General features: G+C 35.7%; 1 protein-coding gene across 2 annotated transcripts in view; it reads left to right on the forward strand.

The window, feature by feature from the left end:
* Nucleotides 1-21,554, forward strand: part of LOC149786271 (polyphosphoinositide phosphatase-like) — a 75,050-nt gene that overhangs the window by 14,624 nt on the left and 38,872 nt on the right. For both annotated transcript variants that reach the window (XM_089976650.1, XM_089976651.1), the window contains exons 7-14: nt 3,940-4,068; nt 5,185-5,285; nt 8,789-8,951; nt 10,513-10,610; nt 13,985-14,118; nt 14,753-14,869; nt 15,642-15,777; nt 19,911-19,969. In XM_089976650.1, coding sequence (XP_089832776.1) covers nt 3,940-4,068; nt 5,185-5,285; nt 8,789-8,951; nt 10,513-10,610; nt 13,985-14,118; nt 14,753-14,869; nt 15,642-15,777; nt 19,911-19,969 — 937 coding nt within the window. The remainder of the gene's footprint in view (nt 1-3,939; nt 4,069-5,184; nt 5,286-8,788; nt 8,952-10,512; nt 10,611-13,984; nt 14,119-14,752; nt 14,870-15,641; nt 15,778-19,910; nt 19,970-21,554) is intronic.

The following is a 21,554-nucleotide window of genomic DNA, read 5'->3' on the forward strand; positions in this document are numbered from 1 at the left end:
TAGCAAGACTTTTAAGTTACATCTCATATCCATATTATTGATTAGTCTCATGGGGAATGTAGTGATTCCCTTTTCACCCATCATTCAAATGCAGAAACAGCTGCATGACATACTGTATCCAACAACAATTGTTGATATAGTCTCATGGGTGAAATCAAGATGCCCTAACCCACCCACCCCACACCACCCCACCCCTGCAGATGCAGAAGCAGTGCCAGAATGTATGGTATCCATGAATACAGTAGGAAGCAAAACATTGATTCCAATCAAGCCGTGGAATCTCATTTGATCAGTATCACTTGAAGGGCTTTGTTATTGATATGTTGATAAGTAGAAATGGTGTTTCTGTACTGTAATTCCGCTGTGATGAGCCGATGGACCTGCCAATGAGGCATGAGTGTTCACAAACAAATATGCCCATGCCCATGAGGCATGATGGTTTGCAATAATTTACTCCATCTATGCATGAAAATATTAGAAAACTAGCCAGATGTGGAAGATTTGCAATTTGACCAATACTGTTTGGACGGATAGTTTGTACCAATACAGTACCAATGGATGGTCTTTACTGACCATATCACGCCAGCTGGGCTAATGCTACATCAGAAGTTAAGAATCAGCTTCCTCCCTACTTGACTTGTGCATCTGATGAATTTTTCATCTGAGATTAAAGCCATTATCTTTCTGTTTTCCTATGCACTCCCTCCCTCTTGGTTCTCTACTCCTGTTATGGCATCAAATTGAGGAAGTGAGAAAGCAAGAGGCACAAGAGTCGCTCTTCAACTTTCAGTGCACTTTACTACAGTACCACTCTCATCATTTTAAGAAACCCCACTCTTCGCAGTGGGGGTCTTAATCCCCTCCACTTTTGCTCTACACTGCAATGGAGGTTAAATACCTACAATTCCCCACTGTACCTCAGAAGGCATGCTGATTGCACCACCACCCTGAAGAGGCTGGTCAGCATTTGAAGAAACAGTGTATGAAGACTGCCCTTGCAAGTCTGAGACATCAAAAATGATTTCTACCAGGTAGCATTTGAAGAATCATTCATTTGTATTTGGATAATATATTTAGACAATACAAAAAATAATTTAAAAAGTTGTGTATATTCAGTATGTTAAATATGTATTTAGAATTCTTTACAGTAATGTTATGGTTTTGCTTTATTCAAAGAAATCAGAACAAACTTATGCATTGACTTGAGAAGAGACACACTTTATTGAGCTCCAAATTCAGTTTCTGTATGTATAGATTAATGAGGGGTATAGACTGCAACTTTAGCTCTGATTGCTCCACTAAGATGAAACTTTCAGGATGAACGGTCTACTCCTTTCAGTGATAGATGTACCCAGATGACTTGTAATTACCTTCCCTTTACTTAAGTAGTAAGAATTGCTAGTAATCTATCCATGCCCAAAGAAACTCCTTCATTCCTGGCCCCTTTCAGGGATGTCCTGATTGAACAAAGAGTTTGGAATTTCAATTATGGAAAGGTACACAACAACTGAAGATACACCACTTTAGAGACATACAAGGGGAAATTGTGTGTTGTCATTGACTGGTGTTACATCAGTGAAGTCACACCACTCTCAGCACCCATTCTCTGATGGCAGACCTGTTGTTCTCTTTGAAAACAAGAAGTTAACCCCTATCACATTCAAGGGATAATGTTCCATGATCTCGTGCATGTTCAGACTATATGGAAGGATTGATTTTGACCACAACGAGGTAATGTCTGACTTGCAGTTTGGGCCACACACACCACTCACCCACCAGAAGCATGCAATTTATGATGACACTACAGCTACATAAAATTTCCATTGATTAGAACTACATGCAGTTTCATTCTGATCGTTCAGTCGTTCTTTCCTGAGAACATTCTGCTTTCACTAGTCAGCCATTAATAACAACTATTCATTCCCTGTCAGGGGCCCCGAGTGACCAAGTGGTCCTAAGTGTTCATCATTATGGATCACTGCCATCCCACCTCTGCATGTGTGGGTTTAAGTCTCAGGCTCAGCCAGCGTGGGTATGTGAGAAAGCTTGCCAGTAGCTTCTCGTGTGTTGGTGGTTCTTCCCAAGGTTTTCCCAAGTTCTTCCTCCACCATTGATACTGGCCACCATATATATTCTTTCTTGCGCTGAAATGGTGTTAAACCCTACAACAATAACATATCATTCCCAGTCCTTGCTTGATCTGTTGAGAGAAGCAAAGCAGCAGAACCCAGTACATACCCTCAGACATTACTTGAGATGCCAGAACAATATCTGCATCAGCTGTAAAAGACTTTTCTCGCCCATGAAGGCAGGAATGCAAGACATATGTGTTGTGATGTGATTTGGATTTTTACCATAGCTTTAACAATTTTTCAGTCATATCACTACGATGTCTGCAATGTGGCAGTTTATAGTGATGTCTAGCACTGGGGCATCATGCCGCAGACATGTAGCATATCCCACCCAGTCACATTATCCTGACACCGGGCCGACCAGTCCTAACACTAACCTATTAATGCTGAGTGCCAAGCGAGGCAGCTGTTAGTACCGTTTTTGTAAGTCTTTGGTATGACTCGGCCGGGGATCAAACCCACGACCTCCCGCATCCGAGGCGGATGCTCTAACCACTAGGCCACCGGAGTGGTATGCAAGACATAAATCCAGAAGTGCTGGTTGCTTTGCTATAGGGAGTTATTTAATTATTATACTTTGAATTCTCGCAGGATCAGGTACACTAATGAAGATTTCAGTTTACAAAATCTGAGTGACTTGCATCATCCTGTCCTTGAATATAATTTCTCATTTTGGGACATAGCAGAGAAAAGAACTTAACCTCGTTGGGTTAGTGGTTGCAGCATGGACAATGACCGCTCACCATTTATGAAAGCACAACCTTAGACCCAGACACGAATTTGCCACTTTCACTGGATTTTCCATTGAAACTTTTGATGGTGAGACAAGAATCAAATCCAAAATCCCACAGGGATTTCTCTGGCATGTGTATCATCAAATTATCCCTCCATGTGCTAAACTAATATTAGGAGAAGTTCATCCTTTAGTACAGCTATCATGATCCTAATGGGTGACACAGGTAGAGGTAGGATGCTCATCATTTCTTCCTCGTCTTGCCTATTTGCCAAATATAAAGTGATCAGGTAATGTATTTGATGGAGAAAGCCAATTTTTTTCTTCTAAATTATGTTTATTTTATAATACTTACCTGGTCATATTACAGATAATCCCTCCCACCATTTTCTGCATTGCATGCATCTTCTAAGGTTTCACTCAAGGAAAAGCTGGTTTCATCTGGGTAAAATGGTAACCACCTAATGGGTAGCAGGGGAGTTAACCTGTAAGATTTGCTTCCCTTTGTCTCTATGAGCAGAATGAGGTTTTTCAGGGGGTGGGTGGGCAGCTTGATGCAAGGTAGCAGAGAAGGGTATCCCAATGTAATGTGATCAGGTAAGTATTGTCAGAGAAATATAATTTACTGAAAGGTTTGATTTTCTTAAGACCAAAAAGTATATGTAAGGATACTTAATCACATCTCATTCTCAAGTGAAAGTAGATCCAAAACAACTTGTACCTAAAATCAAATATGGTTTCTTGTGATTTCAGTTGTGAGAGTTTTCACTGTATCTGATATTCCTAAATACAGTAACATTGATTCAAAATACATTTATAAAATAAATGAGCATATAAAGGTCTAGTAACTTCATACATGAAAAAATATTTCAATTTAGTAACAATTGCAGTAAATCAATTTTCCTTGCAAATATTGCTATAATAGATCACAATTATTGTATTGACCATTTCAGTAAAGGTATAAAAAAAAGTCTGTTTTATTTCCAGAAACATAAGTAAATGTTCTGTTTTATTTCCAGAAACATTAGTAAACATTAGTATATATCAGTAATCCAAGTTTGCGCATTATTTCAGTGATGGTGGGTTTAAAGAACAGCCCTGAGTACAAGTTTGTCTGGAACAAGTACCTGCTTGAGAAATTTGAGGGCAAGGTTGACTATGACTGGATCTTGTACATCATATATGGCTTCATTGCTCAGTACAGTATCCTTGGTAGCCTATGAGAATGTGATAAATTTAACCCAACTGAAGAGTGTTGGCTAATATTCAGTAACCCAAAAGACAGGTGGGTCTACTGATAGGGCCAGCAGATTCAGGAAAGTCAGGGATGTTATTCCACCTGAGCAAATGCAAGAAGTTATATCTTTAAGCAAATGAGGTTTGAAATGGACAGTATCAGGTTAAAGATTGGCTACATGTTCTGGACTTTTGTTACCTATAAAAAAATACACTGTTAGTGTTTAACTTTCAAGAGTATAATTCAGAGGAAACTCCGGTTGTTGACAGGTGTGATATGTACAGATTGGACAATGTTTACCAAAATTTCTCTCTTGAATACATTCCCAAACAAATTAGTATTGGGAACAAGCTCTGCTACCTCTCATATTAACATTGGGAAGTAACTGTTCCAATCTCTTACAGTTACCTCCCCTTAACATTACTAGGTGACTGTGGCGGTTTACTCAGTTTTTAACTTTTACTCAAAATGACATAGATTGTATCTTTGTGTAAATTTTTAGCCATTGTAGACTTGAGCAGTTATTTTTCTGATCTTGTACTCTAACACGATATGGTTGGTGACTGTTGTTATATTCATATGGTTGTAATGGTTACTCCTTTCATTACATTGATATAATCTGTACGCTAAATAGGTAGATCATAGTAATGGACATAGAAACCCATCTTAACTCATACAATAACATTTTCTCAGCCCATGTATAACCTTTGTATAAAGCACATCTGTCTGTTGAGGACAAAATGGTGTGGTGTGGACACCTATTATCTTTTATATTCAGGTTTCATTGTACTACATATATTAAGTTTCTTTTCTAAATGGTTGCTTGGCATTTAGCCCACCCCATCCCCAATTTTATTGCCATTTGTAGTCATAATTTTATTGTCCTTAATGTTCTCAAAATAAAGCCAAGTTTGCATTGAACAAATTCTCTTGTAAACATGATCACATTGAACATATTCATAAACCATTTCCATGTAACCAGTAAAGTCTTCTGTGTAAAAATTTCTCATACACTTTATGAACAACTGGTGTGTCAGAAGAGTTTGATCTTTATTAATGTATTGACCCTTAACAGCTTACAGATGTCTGTGTGTATGGTAAGCCGGTACACATTACACTTGTAGCTCGTAGATCAAACGAGTTTGCTGGCACTCGCTTTTTAAAAAGAGGAACAAACTGTGAGGTGAGACAATGGAACATGATGTGTGCTCTATAATTACTCTTATGTAGTGTGCATTCAACCATGAACAATTTAGACCCCGATTTCTATCACATGATGGACTTACAGATCAGGATCTATGCTGGTAATTATTTGTAATAATATGGGGCTTATATTGCCCTGATTTGTGTGCAAACATTTGGCAAGCATGAATGAAGACTTTTAACCACATAATTTTTTACACACAAAATTATACATAATTTTTATTCTTACATAATCCTAATGAATGTTTTTTAACAACAACAGCTGCCAAAAAAAAACCACTCCAGAAAGTGAGCCATGATTAAGAATTAGATCACTGTAAATTTCCACTGTTCAGGGATGGTTACTTGACATATGTGACTTGACAGCTGGTCACCTTGCTTTGTTTTCTGTCTTATTTCATTTATCACATTCTCCTACCCCTATGATGACAAATGACATATTCACCCACTGTTGGCCAAATGATCATTGCTGCTTCAACATTGCCATACTGTTATCTACAATTCATGTGAGACTCAGGTTTGCAGTTGACACAAGTAAAACAAAAATGATATGCAGCACACAAATCTCCCATTTCTAGTACAGTTTACATCACAATAAGACATGTTCAGGCAGCAAACCTTATCATACAGGAATATAAACAAACAGCATAGACCTTGATCTGATTGAACATCCTATAATGGCATTTCTGGTTCTACACTATTCAGAGTTGGATGTGTGCATTATACGCAATTAACGTTTTGGTCACCCCACCATGATTCAGCCTTTCTAGCCATTTTTATATTTACAAGTTTCTAAATATGTTCTCGGAGGAATTTTGTTTATTTATTATTGATTTGAGTTTTTTAGCAGACAAAAGTCAGATGTCATTGTTATTTCTGCTTTGTAATTTAAATTGAGTGGTTCGTATTGTTATTAGACTGGTTCCTTCAAGAAGACTTAGGAACCAATCAATTACATGTATCTAGTGAGCAGACCCATTTATGATATAATATAGTGACATCTCGTACCTTTAATTGTCAACTAAAGGATCATTTAAATCAGACATTTTTCACTTAAAATGTACTTCAGAAGTCATTTGTTTATATTAGACAATGAATATTTTCAGTTGGGTGTTAAATCTTTTAGAAATTGCTGAAAGGACTGAATGATTGTAAGTGGAGCAAAACTTTAAATACTGTGCAAATTCATGTACGTGTGTTTTCTTGATTCCCCAGGAATTGTTTGTACTAGTTTTAGACAGTTCTTTGTACTTTCTTCTTCAAATACATTGCCAGATTATTATAGGAAGTAACCTCTACTGCTTCTGAGTTCAGCCCTCCACAAAAGATAAGTAAAGACTTTCCATCTGCACCACTTGTACCCCAGTAACTTGCGAACCCTCTTATAATGAGGGGTCAGGCATGGTTCCCATTTTTTAAACTGAAAAATACAAACAATATTAGCTCTATTTGTTGAACTTGAAGAAAATTGCAATCAGAATTGATAAATGAAACTTCTGTGTATCGCTAGTTTTATCATTGAAAATGCTTGATTGGACATTTGGAAACTTTAATCAACATTATGAAATTATCAGCTTTTAATAAGGAGTCATATATTTTGTTTTAAGTTCATTCCAAATTACTGTACCTTCTTAGTACACTGTAAATAACAATATTCAACACACTTTTGATCAATGAAAATGTCACGCCTGCTGGAGGCATTACTTTATAAATAAATATCAATTAAATAAATTTAAATCAAGCAAAATTTGTATTTTAGTTCTGTCTTTTAGTTCAGTTTAAGTGTAGTCTTTATAAACGCAATGTGCCCTTTTGTATTCAAACAAAATGCATCAATAGATCATAACAACTATGTTTGCATGTGTTTCGCTGAGAACCTAATTAAGTGCCAACCATGTTTTGATATCAGACTTACGGAAGTGTTTGCTTTATGGTTGCACTGAATTAAAAGCTGGCCTCCTTTATATTGTCATGTTTATTGCAACTTCTTTATCAAATAAAGGAGGTTGGATAACAGAAAAGTTAAAAAGCATGCAGATTCTACATGTGTAAGATCTAGCAACCCCAGGCATAAATCGACTGAATTCATTCCAATTGATCAATGGAACACAGTTATAAATAGTATTGTATATGTAATATAATTAAAGTATCTTAAATTAACCTACTCATTCATACATGTGATCAAAGGCAGCAAGGCCACCAAGCGAAATGAATACTCTGTCTAATAATGAGCTTTGTTCTAGACATGAGAAGCGAGTTTCAGAAAATTCCTTAATTGGCACTTTGAGATATCCTTAAGGCTGAGTAGATGTATGACTAACATTTGCAATGAAATATTTGCATCAGTATGCTACTAACTGAGCAACAGAAATTTTTTTAGTTTCAACGTAGACGATTGTTTCACAAAATAAATGCCACTGTTTTTGAGGAAAAGGAAGTGTGTTTTGTGGTATATCAACAGTTAGTCTGGTCCTTGTTTTGTAAATTCCCTGTTTTGAACTTTGTAGCCATTTATAACACAGGAAACCAGACTAATCAATAACAACAAAAAGCAATGGTGTAATACACAAATGTTCTTGCATACACATGAATTTTGTTTGGAACTGGTTGGAATAATGTTAACAATCTTTAGATGTTGAGCATCTTGAAAACAAATGTCATTTATACAGAATAAAAAACAACTTTATATGAAAAAGTGCTTTATTAACAAGTATTCTCAATTTGATTATAAAACGAGTTACCAGCCATTAAACAGTACATTTACAGCCACCCATCCCATGGTTTGCTCAATGTCCAGCAAAGATGGATCATCTATTTTTTGGAGGTCCCTTGGTAACTCATGCCTTTATTTATAGTGATGTCTATGTTTTTGGCCCCCACTGTGCACGAGTTATCGAGGGAGAGGTCTGTATATAATATAGATCACATATATTGGTGAATGTTTACAAAACAGACTTTAGTATACGCATTTTACAGTTTGGTTCAGATGAGGGAACATGAAAGGAAATGACAGATTGAAATAATAAATAAGAAAATTTGACTGCATTTAACGACCATAAAGGATATGAAATGCAAATGGGAATAGAATGCAAGTGGGCAGTATTCAGATTCAATGAAAAGAAATTCAGACTTGGTAAAATGTGTAGTTTTGTTGGTTGCATCTAGCTTACAATCTCAGGAGATGTTGAGAAAGTAGATCCTTTCCTGCATTAAAATTTTTTAATTTGGTTTTGTGTTTTTTTCTTCACTAGTTTGTGTCTAGTGAAGGCATATGACAAATGATGATGATAAATGAAAATTAAATATCAGAATTTCCAAATTTTGAGCCTAGACGAATTATCATTGGTCTCCAAATCATCTGTTAAATTAGAATGACTATATTTTACCTATTGCTAGATTTTGTAGTAAAAGGCATATTTATATTTTTATTTACTCTGGTTTGCAGACACTGATTAACATCAGTGAGTTGTTTTGTTTGTACAGGGTGCTGTGGCCAATGAAGTAGAGACAGAGCAGATAGTCCATGATGCTTCCTTGACATCTCTTAACAAGACTAGAGTCTCATCATTTGTACAGACAAGGGGATCAATACCAATATTCTGGTCCCAGGATGTCTCAACAATGGTCCCAAGACCAACAATAACAGGTTAATTTGCAAGTCCATACACCTATTTACATAATGTATCTATGAAGGACCATCACTTTTTTGTGCTGGACTAAATGGCATCCCATGCAGATGTTGCCTTCAGCACCCGCATACTTGGAATTTTTTTTGTAAACTCATGAAATGGCACCTCTGAGCTTGGTGCCATGTATCGGCCACCCCTTTTTGAAAGCTCTGTCTACATGTTTATCATACATGCTGAAGTGCAAAGAATGTAGGTGCAGCTTTGGCATCAAATAATGATAGTTACAGAAGAATAAGGCCATGTTCTTTGCTTGATATTATGAGTAGAACAAATAGTGTTTGGACAGCTCCTGATCTGAGAATGGTGACATGATCATTACATTATGATATCATCAGTATGATATCACTTTTAACCAAAGTGCACTGTAGCACTGTTAAGTATGGAAAGAGATGGCATGTAAAATGACATATTTGCAAGTTTCATCTGTAATTAAATAATAAGATAATATATACAATTTTAATAATTTAAATAACTGTCCTGAGGGAAACTGATGAAGCCATAGAAAAATAAAGATGACCTTTGGAAGTCTTAAGTGATTATATAATTCCATAAATTGACAGTGCAGACAGGCTGTTGCAAAAACCAATGTAATCTAATTAATTGTATCATAATGAAATAATTTCACTTACCAACATGTACGTTTCTTAGTGTATTTGATCAGATGATTAGGTAATCTTTAATCAGTGCAAATTTGATGAATTTTAAAGTGCTCATTTGGCTATTATTTTATTGACTTTGACATGGTACTTTTCCCCATAAGTTTCTATGGATTGACACTTATTTGGAGATACTCAGCTAGGAGTAGTGCAAGAAGATGTACTACAGCTTAATAATTGTGATTTCAGATTGCTTATAATTTTGTTTTTAGATGCATACAATATTTTAGCAAAATCTGTTAATAAAGATTGGAATATATGTACAGTGATTATGGTTATTTTTCTTTAAATTGTTCTGAAACTGGACCTTGGGAACTGGTCTTTTTGTACAAACCTGCTGTGAGAGACCACCTGTCTTGAGAGACCGTCTTTTGTTGGCAGAAGAGATGGTCTATCATAACAGGTTGTACTGTATATGGATATAGACAGGGAAAAGACAATTTTTTAATTCAGGGATAGTGGATTCTGGAGGTAGAGTTCATTCCTGACCTTGATGTGAATGGGGGAGTAATTTTGGAGAAACATGAATATCCCATTTGTTACAAAGTTCACAGTTCACAAGCGATTATATTTAAGCAGGTCAGAAACATTGCTGCAATACATTATAGCATGCTTCTGTCTGTGAATTATTGTTTATAAATTTTCTTATCAGTTGCATAATTTTTGTTAATTTTCAGTAAACTTGTACTGAATCACTAACTTTACAAAGTCTTTAGTAACCACTTAAAGACTGTATTCATGTGTATCAGATACCTGTTCTTTATAGCATAATATATTGCAATGTGGTGATTTTATTCCTTGGGGCTAGTAGCATGATTTAAGCCTGAGAGGGGTTTTAAGTTGGCTTTTCTTCTTTCCACAGTGGATCAAAGTGACCCTTATTTCCATGCTGCAGGGCTTCATTTCAACTGGACCATTCGTAGATATGGAGCACCCATTATTGTTCTTAGTCTTGTTAAGGTAAGTTATAAAGTTTTTATGACATTGATATACTTAATGATGTACATTGTGTCTTCTTATTGAGAGCATGTCCACTGCTTTTTAATGCAACTGAAAGTATCTTCTGTAAAACTGAGTTTATCTATCTTTTTTGCTTTTGATCATTTTTGCTGCCTTTTTGTTGTGTGTCTATTAAGATAGTAATGGGACATCATATTCCTGTTTCTGTTCAACCATCCATCTGTTCATTAATTTCTATCCATCATAATACAAATTTTATACAAATGTTTTGATCATGTTTGAGATAAATTGATACAGTTGCTACACATATGTATCATAAGTATACTACCACCCTGGCATTGACATTAGAATCAAGTGAATGAAGTAAAAGTATATATTTATGTAGAGTCATGCTACATCTCAACTGTTCTTTCTTTCTAGTTTGTGTGTTTAGCTCATGTTTTTTGCTACTTGGTACCTGACTCCTGGATGTGACGTAAAGTGGCATTGGACAGGCTCATTAATAGACCAAGCTCTGTCATGACTTGGTAGCAACTATGATGAATCCCCATTCCGTGAAACTCATTAACAATCCTGGACCAATGATGGATGAGAAAATACAGTGAACACCTCAAGATTACTATGTTCCAACATGGCTTGACCCTCCCAGCCTTGTTCACCCTTCCACCTGCTTAGTCACTGCACACATCACATGAGGGTTCTTTGTCATCCCATTCTTCATGTTTGCAGATTTGCACTCACAAGCACCATTTTCCCTGCTTGATCCAATAATGTCCAAGGAGAACCTTCATGCATCAGTCAAAGAGATTTTCTGGCTGGTGCCCTAAATTTTTGTATGCTTCCACTTACTCTTTCAGTGGTCTTATAGAAAGTGTCTTTAACCATTGATCTTTGAGCTGTTGCAGACCTGGAAATATCAAAACCATAGTATGGATCTGAAGTCTTTTCTTGACACTCAATAATTATTTCAGAATTTCATTGTGGTCTCATCCATGCTCAACTTGGTTTGATGGTTCTGTTTTAACAGTGAACACAGCTTAAACTCTTGCATTGATAATCCCACTGATGGTTTTGCTTGGGAGTTGGTCGCTCATATGGCATGTGTTTTTATCAGAACAGTGCAACATTCAGTTTCCACTGACAAAGATGCATCTGTTAACATAAAACTTGTGCAAAACTGTGCCATTCTCTTATTTCTGCTTCCTTGGATGATCATCACAAAACCAATTGCAGATTGCAGCCGCTTTCTTCCAATCTTGTCTTCCACTGCTAGATTGAAGAGATCAGGGAACAAACCATCAAAGGCAAACTTCTTTTTTCCTAGGGGGAGATCAGAAAACAGGAAGGACACCCCTTCCTTGGGTATGCAGAATGGAAACAAGGATGAAAGCACTTTACTTCAATTAGAGCTCATTGTTTTAGAGCCACCATTGATAAGTCATTGAGAGACCAGGATTGATTTTGATCCGGTTTCTCTACTTGGTAGCTATCTTGTCATTGAAATTGATGTCATGTTCACACTTTTATAACATCTCATTGGGTTGAAAATTTAAATATACAAAGATTTGAATATTTGCTATGGCAGACCTGCCAACTCTTACGATTTTGCCATAAGTCTTACGAAATTTACCTTTAAAATATGGACTTATGGCATACAAGCAAAAACTATGGAAAAATGATCATTGCCGAATATTGCAGAAAATTTGTTTGTCCATGTTTGATTTGGGTCTGGGTTTCATATTAGAAGTAGTAAAATTGGTCAGGGAACCAGACTAACTTTACAGCAGCACATTAGATGCTTTAAACTGCACATATTTGTTCATGCAAAGCGTCTACATGAGCAAACTGTTGATTATAGAATTTTTTTTAAAATGGTAGTCCAGCAAGCGATGCATGATTATGACAAAAGGGGAAATAAGCCTCTTGAAAAGTGTTAATAATTCAGGAATATTCAAATTCTTGTGAATAAAAGCTGGAAGGGACACAATTATGTTTATTGGACATCACATGCCAATTTGAGTATGACTCATGGCGGGAAATATGATTGATTTCGTCATGTGAAATGGAAAAAAGAATTCCCAAGAATTACATCAAGTTGAGAGATAGCAAAAAGCCATTGAGGTCTATAGGGTTTGGAACTAAAATTTGTGCAACTATACTTGTGGTAAATAAAGTCTACGCATACTTTACAAGCTGCACATTCCAAATGCCGAACTTTTAATTATGTTTTCCAGCTTTACAATAACAGTTGGTATTTTGTTACACATTACTGAAAACTGGTCAAACTTGGGAAAAAAATCAACTGCCTTACTGAGACGGACTTGTCAGGGTTGGCAGGTCTGCTATGGAATGATTGAGAGACTGTCCTGACAACCCTTGCATTTTGCAAATTATCCAGTAGGTCCTCCAGATCATATTCATGGTCTTTCCCCATTGTCCAATGCTCCAAGTACAGATGTACCAAGAGAGCCATATAAAGTAGATGTTCAGCAGCAATAAATAAATGCTTTCCTTTCCGATAGGGTGTTAGACAATGCTCACAGCGTACATTCACCAGGATTTTAATCCAACTTTTTGTTCCCAAAGCCAGTTGCAAGCTTTCTCCGGTCATAGATCTGAGATCTCTCTCAAGCAATTCATTTGGGCACCTGTAGCTCAGAACAGAGACACTGAGATCTCTCTCAAGCAATTCATTTGGGCACATGTAGCTCAGAATAGAGACACTGAGGTTCATTCTCAGCATTGTTAAGGAGGGAAACTTTGCAGCCAGCTTAGACTTGTAAGCTGTGTTCCTTCATTTAATATCTACATGTTTTCCTCAAAATTTAAAAAATTTGTATTCATTGTATCAGTCCAGGTCACTCCCTTTCAGTCTGGATATCAGTCCCTGGATGTTTACAAGAATTTTAGGCAGTCATGTCACACTTTGAATCACCTCCATGCTTGTGACTTAGACAGTCAGCAGGTGAGTTATCGTTTGTATTCAGACATGAAATTCCTTGTTTTGTTTTTGCTTCACCTCGGATTCCTTGTCCACAAGAAAATTCCAATCTTGTCCAGTCTCACCATTTCACAGGCTTTTGTATGGAGTTCAAATCTCTCTTAAACCAAGACTATTTTCATTAAGAATGAGCCTGAATGGGCAAGTATTTTTGAAGATATATTTTTACTCTAAAGACTGATATTCTTTCTTGAGATCTTGCAAATTTTACACATGTAATGCTGATCTGATATCTTTATGGCTCCTATTTATAAGGAATATAGAAATCTTGAACCCAGATTTCTTTGCAATAATGCTATGTGTTTGACTTTCGTGTACATTTCAAATGGATGAGTGATTTCAAGCCCATTTTGGGTCCCTTTTCCATTTCCAGAGACGAGAGAAGAGGCCTCATGAGAGCATATTATGTGATGAATTTAAGAATACTGTCACCTACCTGAACCAGTTCCTGCCAGAAGAACACCATATTAGGTACATTGGATTTGACATGGCTTACTCAAGTAAAAGGTGAGGACTACATGCCATGAGAAGGTAATATGAGCAAGCAGTAGGCTCAGAATTTTGTGTGCTCTTATTTGAATCTACCATGTTGTTATCACTGTGCTCTTGTGTTGGGCTCTCTGCCTTAATTACTCAAGTTGATCCAACTGAAAATGATAATGTCTTTGAGCATTGGTGGTGATGGTGGCCGACATGCAATGGAAAATGAACTGTTGGACTTTGGTCCCATTAATTCATGGGGAACCACTTGTTGGTTTACTTCATGCCATGGAGCTAGGATAAACTTTGAATTTTTTGAGTCACTAGTACTATATGGAAGACTTGATGTCATTTAATACTTATAATTTTGCTTATTTTACAAATGTGCCTGTTTCTTTTGAAGCTTGTGGGAGCCTCAATGACTTATAAATTTCATATGATAACTGAACACAGATTATGTGGGAAGAATGTAAATGTTAAGTAACTACTGAAAATGTTCAGTGTTATGACTTGCTTTATTGTTGGACACCTCAATGTCATGCTTATACTTGTGTGGCTGTATGACATGATATCTTATGTGTAACATTAATAATATGCAATACTTTAATGAAGCATCATATTGATGACATGTCATGCAATAAATGGTCTTTCCATATTTCAGCAAGACTAAAGACGTTTTGTCTCGTCTAGCTGAAATTTCTCACTCTTGCATCAAGCAGACTGGATTCTACCTTAGTGTACCAAAACCTGTCAATGATTACATATGGACCCAGGAAGAGTAAGTGTTAACATGTTAGCCAATTTTGTGTTGGAACTATGATATAATATATAACTATAATATTTACAAATTTTGTATTAGAACAAAGAACTTATTGTATTGAAGCAGAATTTGCTGCAAGATTTTAGGTTTGGAGGTTTAGGCATGAAAATTGAGAATCAAGTCTTTAGAAGACTAGAACCAATACTTATAATTATGAATCATGTCTACAGAAAACTTTAGTGCCAGTATTTTTAATGGTCGGTCAGTTCTGTAGAAGACTGTAGGGCCAGCATTTATAATTGTGCAATCCAGACCAGATAATGGAACTCCTTGAAGCCAGATTACTTGATATTGAGAGTTCAGTTTAAGGGAAAAATGATATTTTACTGAACCAACTTTCACAGGATATCCAAGTTTGCATATTTCATTATCTCAATCTGTGGCATAGAATCAAGTTTGATCAGTGAATTGTTTTGAACCTCTCTTGTCCTTGTATAAATTCATAGTGGTGGCTTACGCATAGATTAGTTGAAATTAGTTCCACTTGGATGTTAATATTACACTTTATCTGTTCCACTTAATTATAAAGAAAAGGAAACATATGACTTTTCATGGCATCAAGATGCTTCAGCCTAGTTAAATCAACTTGATTTAGGTAATTTTAATCATATGTGCAATCAAGTCCTACATTAGTCTTATGTTTCACTTTTTGTAAATTTAGTAAATATTTGTACAATTCAATATAATCAAAATATACTCATACTATTGTATTATAATGAATTTCAAATAGATTTAAAGATATCCAGAGCTTCAGAACACAGTGTGGAAGCAAGCAGACAGGTGTTGTCAGAACCAACTGTGTTGACTGCCTAGACAGAACGAATACAGCTCAGTTTGCTCTTGGCAAATGTGCTCTTTCCTATCAGGTAGGAATGAAACTTCTATGAACATGTAACATGAAACTTTTATTCAGTTTTTAGCCCACTTATATCTTTAGACCCTGTGAGCTTATTGTCCTGCATCTGTCATTCATTATCCTGCTATCATCTGTTGTTGTTATATTGTTGTTGTTATAGGGTTTAATGCCATTTTTCAGCACAAGATAGGCTATACACTTGTCGACCAGTATTAATAGTGGAAGAAGAACCCGGGAAAACCCCAGAAAGAACCACCAACCCACAAGAAGCTACCAGCAAGCTTTCTCACATATCCACATTGGCCAAGCCCAAGACTCCAACCCACGCAGACTGAGGTGAGATGGCAGTGATCCGTAATGGAGAGTGCTTTAGATAATTTGGCCACTCGGGGGCCCCTTGCTGTCATCTGTAGTTTCACTCAGCAGACCATATTTGTGATCCAGTTTTGATCAGACTTTGAATATAGGCTGATATCATCAAGATCTGGAACAGCATTAATAGGGATCCATACACACTGATGAGGTGAATTTCATCGGATTGATTGAACTTCTAATTCTGTTCTGATCAGACTTAGAATATAGACTTATATATCAAGAACTCAAAATAATTGAGAATGAATAAGATCCATGCATTTTAGTCACGAGATTGGCTGAGCTTATTTCCAATATATAAGTCATAGTTCTAATCCAGTTTTTCATCAGCATCTCAGAGGATGCAAGTAATGACCTAGATCCATACATATTAGTTGCATGTTATTTTTTGAAGCCAGTTTCCTTTTCCTTTGTTGCACAATGCTCCTTCCCAATTCTTGGTTATGTAATCATTTGGTTGTATGCTCAGTTTAATTTCACCAGTTGATATGATCATAAATGCCAATATCTCTGTGTGACCAAAACTTCAGCTGTTCATTGTATAGCAGGTCATCATTGATTATTGATGCCGTGGTGCATAAAGGAAGACTTTGTTTATTGGAACTGACTGCTTGCAGTGTGGTGTACACACTGTGGACAAGGTTTTAAGTAGATGTAATTAAAGGAATTATCTTTTTAACTGAATTGTCTTCTTGGCTGTCTGATTTAAACTTACTGATATCCTGATTATTGTCAAATTGTATGAGAAGCTACAAGTAAAATTTAGATTGCAATGCATCAAATCAAGGTCGGTTTGAAAAACGTTTTTCTTTAGCAGATAGCTTCTGACAGGGTTTAATACTTGTCATTTATTAATTTAATGAAGTTAATGTAGTCTATTGCTCGAAATTATTGGCAAAAATTGAACTAGAAATCTCAGATGGCAGTTATAAAATTACTACTACTTGTTTGTAAGAACAAAATCAAAGAGCACACCAATTGCTACTTACTTGCTATAGCATTTTTCTTTAAAATGTACATGTAAAACACAGATCCTGATGTAATTTTAGTAATTGATATAATTTAGTAATTGATGTAATTTTTGCTCTCTGAGTGCAAAGATGCAAAGTATTTACAATTAAAGTAAATACACTAGTAGTTATTGTCATCAAGGTGAGTTTTCTATGCCCCTAAATTTATGTGAGGCTGTGTGCAGATATGTTGACCTTGGAGGTAACTGCAGGGTTCCCACACTGCTGGGAAATTGGGAAAAATTTGGAAGCAATAATCATTTTTTTCTTACCATGAAAAGTTCTTAAATTTTGCAAATATTGATGAAAGTCGGGAAAAAACCTTGGAATTATCTGCCACCACTGAACACCAGAAACAGTTAAGTAACTGAGTAATAACTGAACTAATCATGACTTAAATTTATTGAGTTCTGGCCAGAATATTCTGAGGTTGCAGTCAATCCAAGTGCTCATTGGATTAGATTCATCCATTAGATGGGTTATTTCACAGACAACTCGATATCTATATCTTTTATTACATGGACGGAATGAAAACCAGTCTAGCATCACAAGAGGTCAACATCATGGCAGCAGAGTGTAGCTGCTTAGCAGATGACCTAGCAAACTTAAACGCTGTTATATCATGTTATACCTGCATGAAATCGATGTGAACATTATTTATTTTCTCAGAAATTGTGAGTGTCACAATCATTATGTCTTTAATATGCTGAAAGACAAGATAAAACTATGGTGTTGATGAAATTTGACTTGATACTCGTGATTTGGATTGTTAGTCGCACAAGTACACAAATATCCCAACTCAAATGTTCATGACATCATTGATCAAGTAATTACTTCTATCAGTAATAACCCATTTCAAATGTTGTAGAAAAAATTTAACATAATAAGTGAAAGTTATAGACTATTTGTAATAAAATCACAAAAACAAAAGAACACTAGATTCTCTATATATTTATTCCAAGCACAACTATCTGGGCTTTTTGTTGTATCATGTGACTACCACATTGACATGTGCTTTCTGCATATTGAATCTGACTGTCCTGATTGCTGCAACAACAACAGGTTTCTGTTCATTGTTCTCTAAATAAATATGTTGCGAATTATATGTTCTTTCTGTTTTTTTACAAATGGTATCTGACTATGATTCAGTACAATTTAACTTTTTTGTACAACAACATTAAAACGGAGTATTTTATTGATATAACAGGACTTTTGGAGTTTTAATGTTGTAGCTTGAGATTTGTTTAGTCATGTGACTAGTAATGCAAATGGCGAGTACCAGATGTTTCATCAATGCTGTAGTTTCATCTAGTCTGTCAGCAGATTAAAGACTAACAATTATAATACTGTCCATTTCTGAGAAAATAAATAATTTTCCTATCAGTTTCATGCAGGTAAAACTTGATTTAACATCATTTAAATTTTCTAGGCCCATTGGTAAGCTACTACTATATGCCACTAAAGCACGGAGGTGACAAATTTCAATTTTTCGAAAGCAACTGCTCTGACTCCACACCCCAACCTAAATGTACAAATGTGAAAAATGGGGTGGGAATATTCTGAGGAAAGCCAGATTTGAAGATGGACTGCCACTCATTTTAAGTCAAATTTATAGTACAAAACATTGAATCTCAGAGCTGAACTTTGGTTCTATACTAGTACACTGTGACTTGAAGCTTGTATTTTATATTAAAAACAATATACGAGCTTCTGTGAGTATCAGTATAACTTTGGGGACTGGTTTATTGCATTACAGGGATACCATTGTTGATTTTAGAGAAAATTCAATTCTTGTTTATACATTAGTATGTAATTTTAAAAGGTCTTTTTATCAAAATTTAAATCAACTGTTTTGTAAATATGTTTTTCTTTTCATGATGAATTTTTAACCAAATTGTCTTAAGGAGTTTCAGTTGTTTGAAAAAAAATATTGTTTTCAGTCTTATTGGTACAGATTTTAATACAGGGTTAAACAAGATAAGATGCCAATACTTTGCTTTGTTTTTTCTTACTGTGTTAGGAAATGTTTTTTTGCAAAACATGCATATAGATTGCAATCCTGATTTACGACTGATTATTCATATTTCTGTTCTCCCACAGCAACATCTGGGAAGTGAGAAAAGTGGCCTTTGGTTATTGCTTGAGACAGTTTAAATTCTTCAATAATTTGGTTTACAAGACTAAAAAACTGGCATTTTTGAATTGATGATTCCTTAATACAAGTGGTCTTTAAGACGAATTCTTCTGTACATACCTTCACTCAAAATGAGCATAAATTGAGATGTTGGTTTTGTCATTAATGTGATGCAAAGGGCAGCTAATATAATGACAGAATTTGTGAAAATTAAAGACACATAACTTTTGAGCATTAAAATCCACATGCTTTATATATTTAGTTGCTTAGGAAATACAAATGAAGCCTAGTTCTTGATCTTATCAATATATGTTTTATCTGCATTGTAATAAAAGGTACCATATATACTAACTTTAAGTTGAGTCCAACTGCAGAATGCTTAAAATTTGATCTGCTGTCATATAATGTACCAACATATCTGGGTCTGTACAGTTTGATAGGAGTAATCAGTAAAACAAACAATGTAGAACTTTGTCTGCTTGTGCATTATGTAATGGCATATCATGGTCTATGTTGCTTGCATTTGGACTCATCTTGTGAGGATATACATTATAGTTGTAACAGTTCAAAATGAATATATTTTGTGTTGTTGATGTCTTGTCTTATACAGAGGATTTTTTTTTACAGTTGTGTGCTTTAGGTGTCCTGTCTACACCAGAGCTAGATTTTGATACAGACTGCCTCAGGTAAGTGTTAAGTACGATTTTCAAGGGTTTGTTATAGTATCGTTACTGTCATATCTGATTAGAAAATAGCAGGACAAAGATGTCTTTTTCCAGTGGTGCTGGTAACAGTGATGGTGTCATTGTCAATAGTTTAAAGGTTAAAACATTTTTTCAGGTGGGGGGGGTACATCATATACTTGTACATGGGTTTTATACTTAGTAATCTGTGGAATATTTCTACTTTGTAATCTGTGGAATATTTATACACAGTGAAACATATCACATTCTGCAATAAGATTGACTCACCAGGTAGCATGTTTCATGATGGCTATATTAGATTCTCACCAGGTAGCATGTTTCATGATGGCTATATTAGATTCTCACCAGGTAGCATGTTTCATGATGGCTATATTAGATTCTCACCAGGTAGCATGTTTCATGATGGCTATATTAGATTCTCACCAGGTAGCATGTTTCATGATGGCTATATTAGATTCTCACCAGGTAGCATGTTTCATGGTGGTTATATTAGATTCTCATCAGGTAGCATGTTTTGTGTATATTATTTTTTATGTATATTATATATGATTTTGTGAAAACAATGTATAACCCTTGTGTGATCTGTACATAACTGCTGTTATTTCCTGAATATGGTAAGGGACCTGACATTGAGAAGAAAAAAAAGATGAATTTACAGATATTTTTTCCAATATTTTCCTCTTATTAGGATAATGCATTTCAGGGAATAGGGTGACTCACACATCAGCTAGTTTTGCTGTATCCAATAAATAGGCTACTTTATGTACAGTTTAAGTGACTCTAACCCTCTACTGCATTCTTTGAATCAGTTAACCAAAACAGAGGAAGATGCAAGTAGACTGCAAAGTTTGGAATGAGACTGTGCACAGTAAAATAATGTGCTAAGATGTGTTTGCTGTTTAACTGTGGGGCTCTGCTTGGCAGAATGGTATGAGGTGCTTGCCTTTGCAGGTAACTGACATCTCAACTCTGCATGGGTTTGAGTCTCAGGCCTAGCCATCATGGGTATGTAAGAAAGCTTGCCATTTGGTTCCTGTGTGTCGATTTTTCTTCGCAGGTTCACCCTCCAAGAAATATACTGGTCACCATATATATCATGTGCTGAAAAATGGCATTAAACCAATCAAAACAACATCAACAACTGATTAAGTTTATATTCACCATTTCAGCATTATTGATGTTTGATATTGTGTGTGTGTGTGTGTGTGTTTTGGATTTTTAACATAGCTTTAAAAAAAGTCAGTCATATCATTATGATTTCTGCATTGTGACATTTTGTAGTGATAACTAGTGCTGAGGCATTATGCTGCAGACATGTAGCATGATGTCCCACCCAGTCACATTATCCTGACACCAGGCAGACCAGTTCTAAACTAACCTCTAAATGCTGATCACCAAGCAAGGTAGCTGCTAGTACCATTTTTACAAGTCTGGTATGACTCTGCCAATGTTGGAACTCGCAACCTCCCGCATCCGAGGTGGATGCTCTAATCACTAGGCTATCGGGTGGTCATGATATTTTGAAAATATTTAGGTGCTAATTTAAATACCTAGCAGTACAACACAA

This window comes from Sinohyriopsis cumingii, chromosome 12, assembly GCF_028554795.1.
Source record: "Sinohyriopsis cumingii isolate HCF-2022 chromosome 12, ASM2855479v2, whole genome shotgun sequence".
Taxonomy (NCBI): Eukaryota; Metazoa; Mollusca; class Bivalvia; order Unionida; family Unionidae; genus Sinohyriopsis; species Sinohyriopsis cumingii.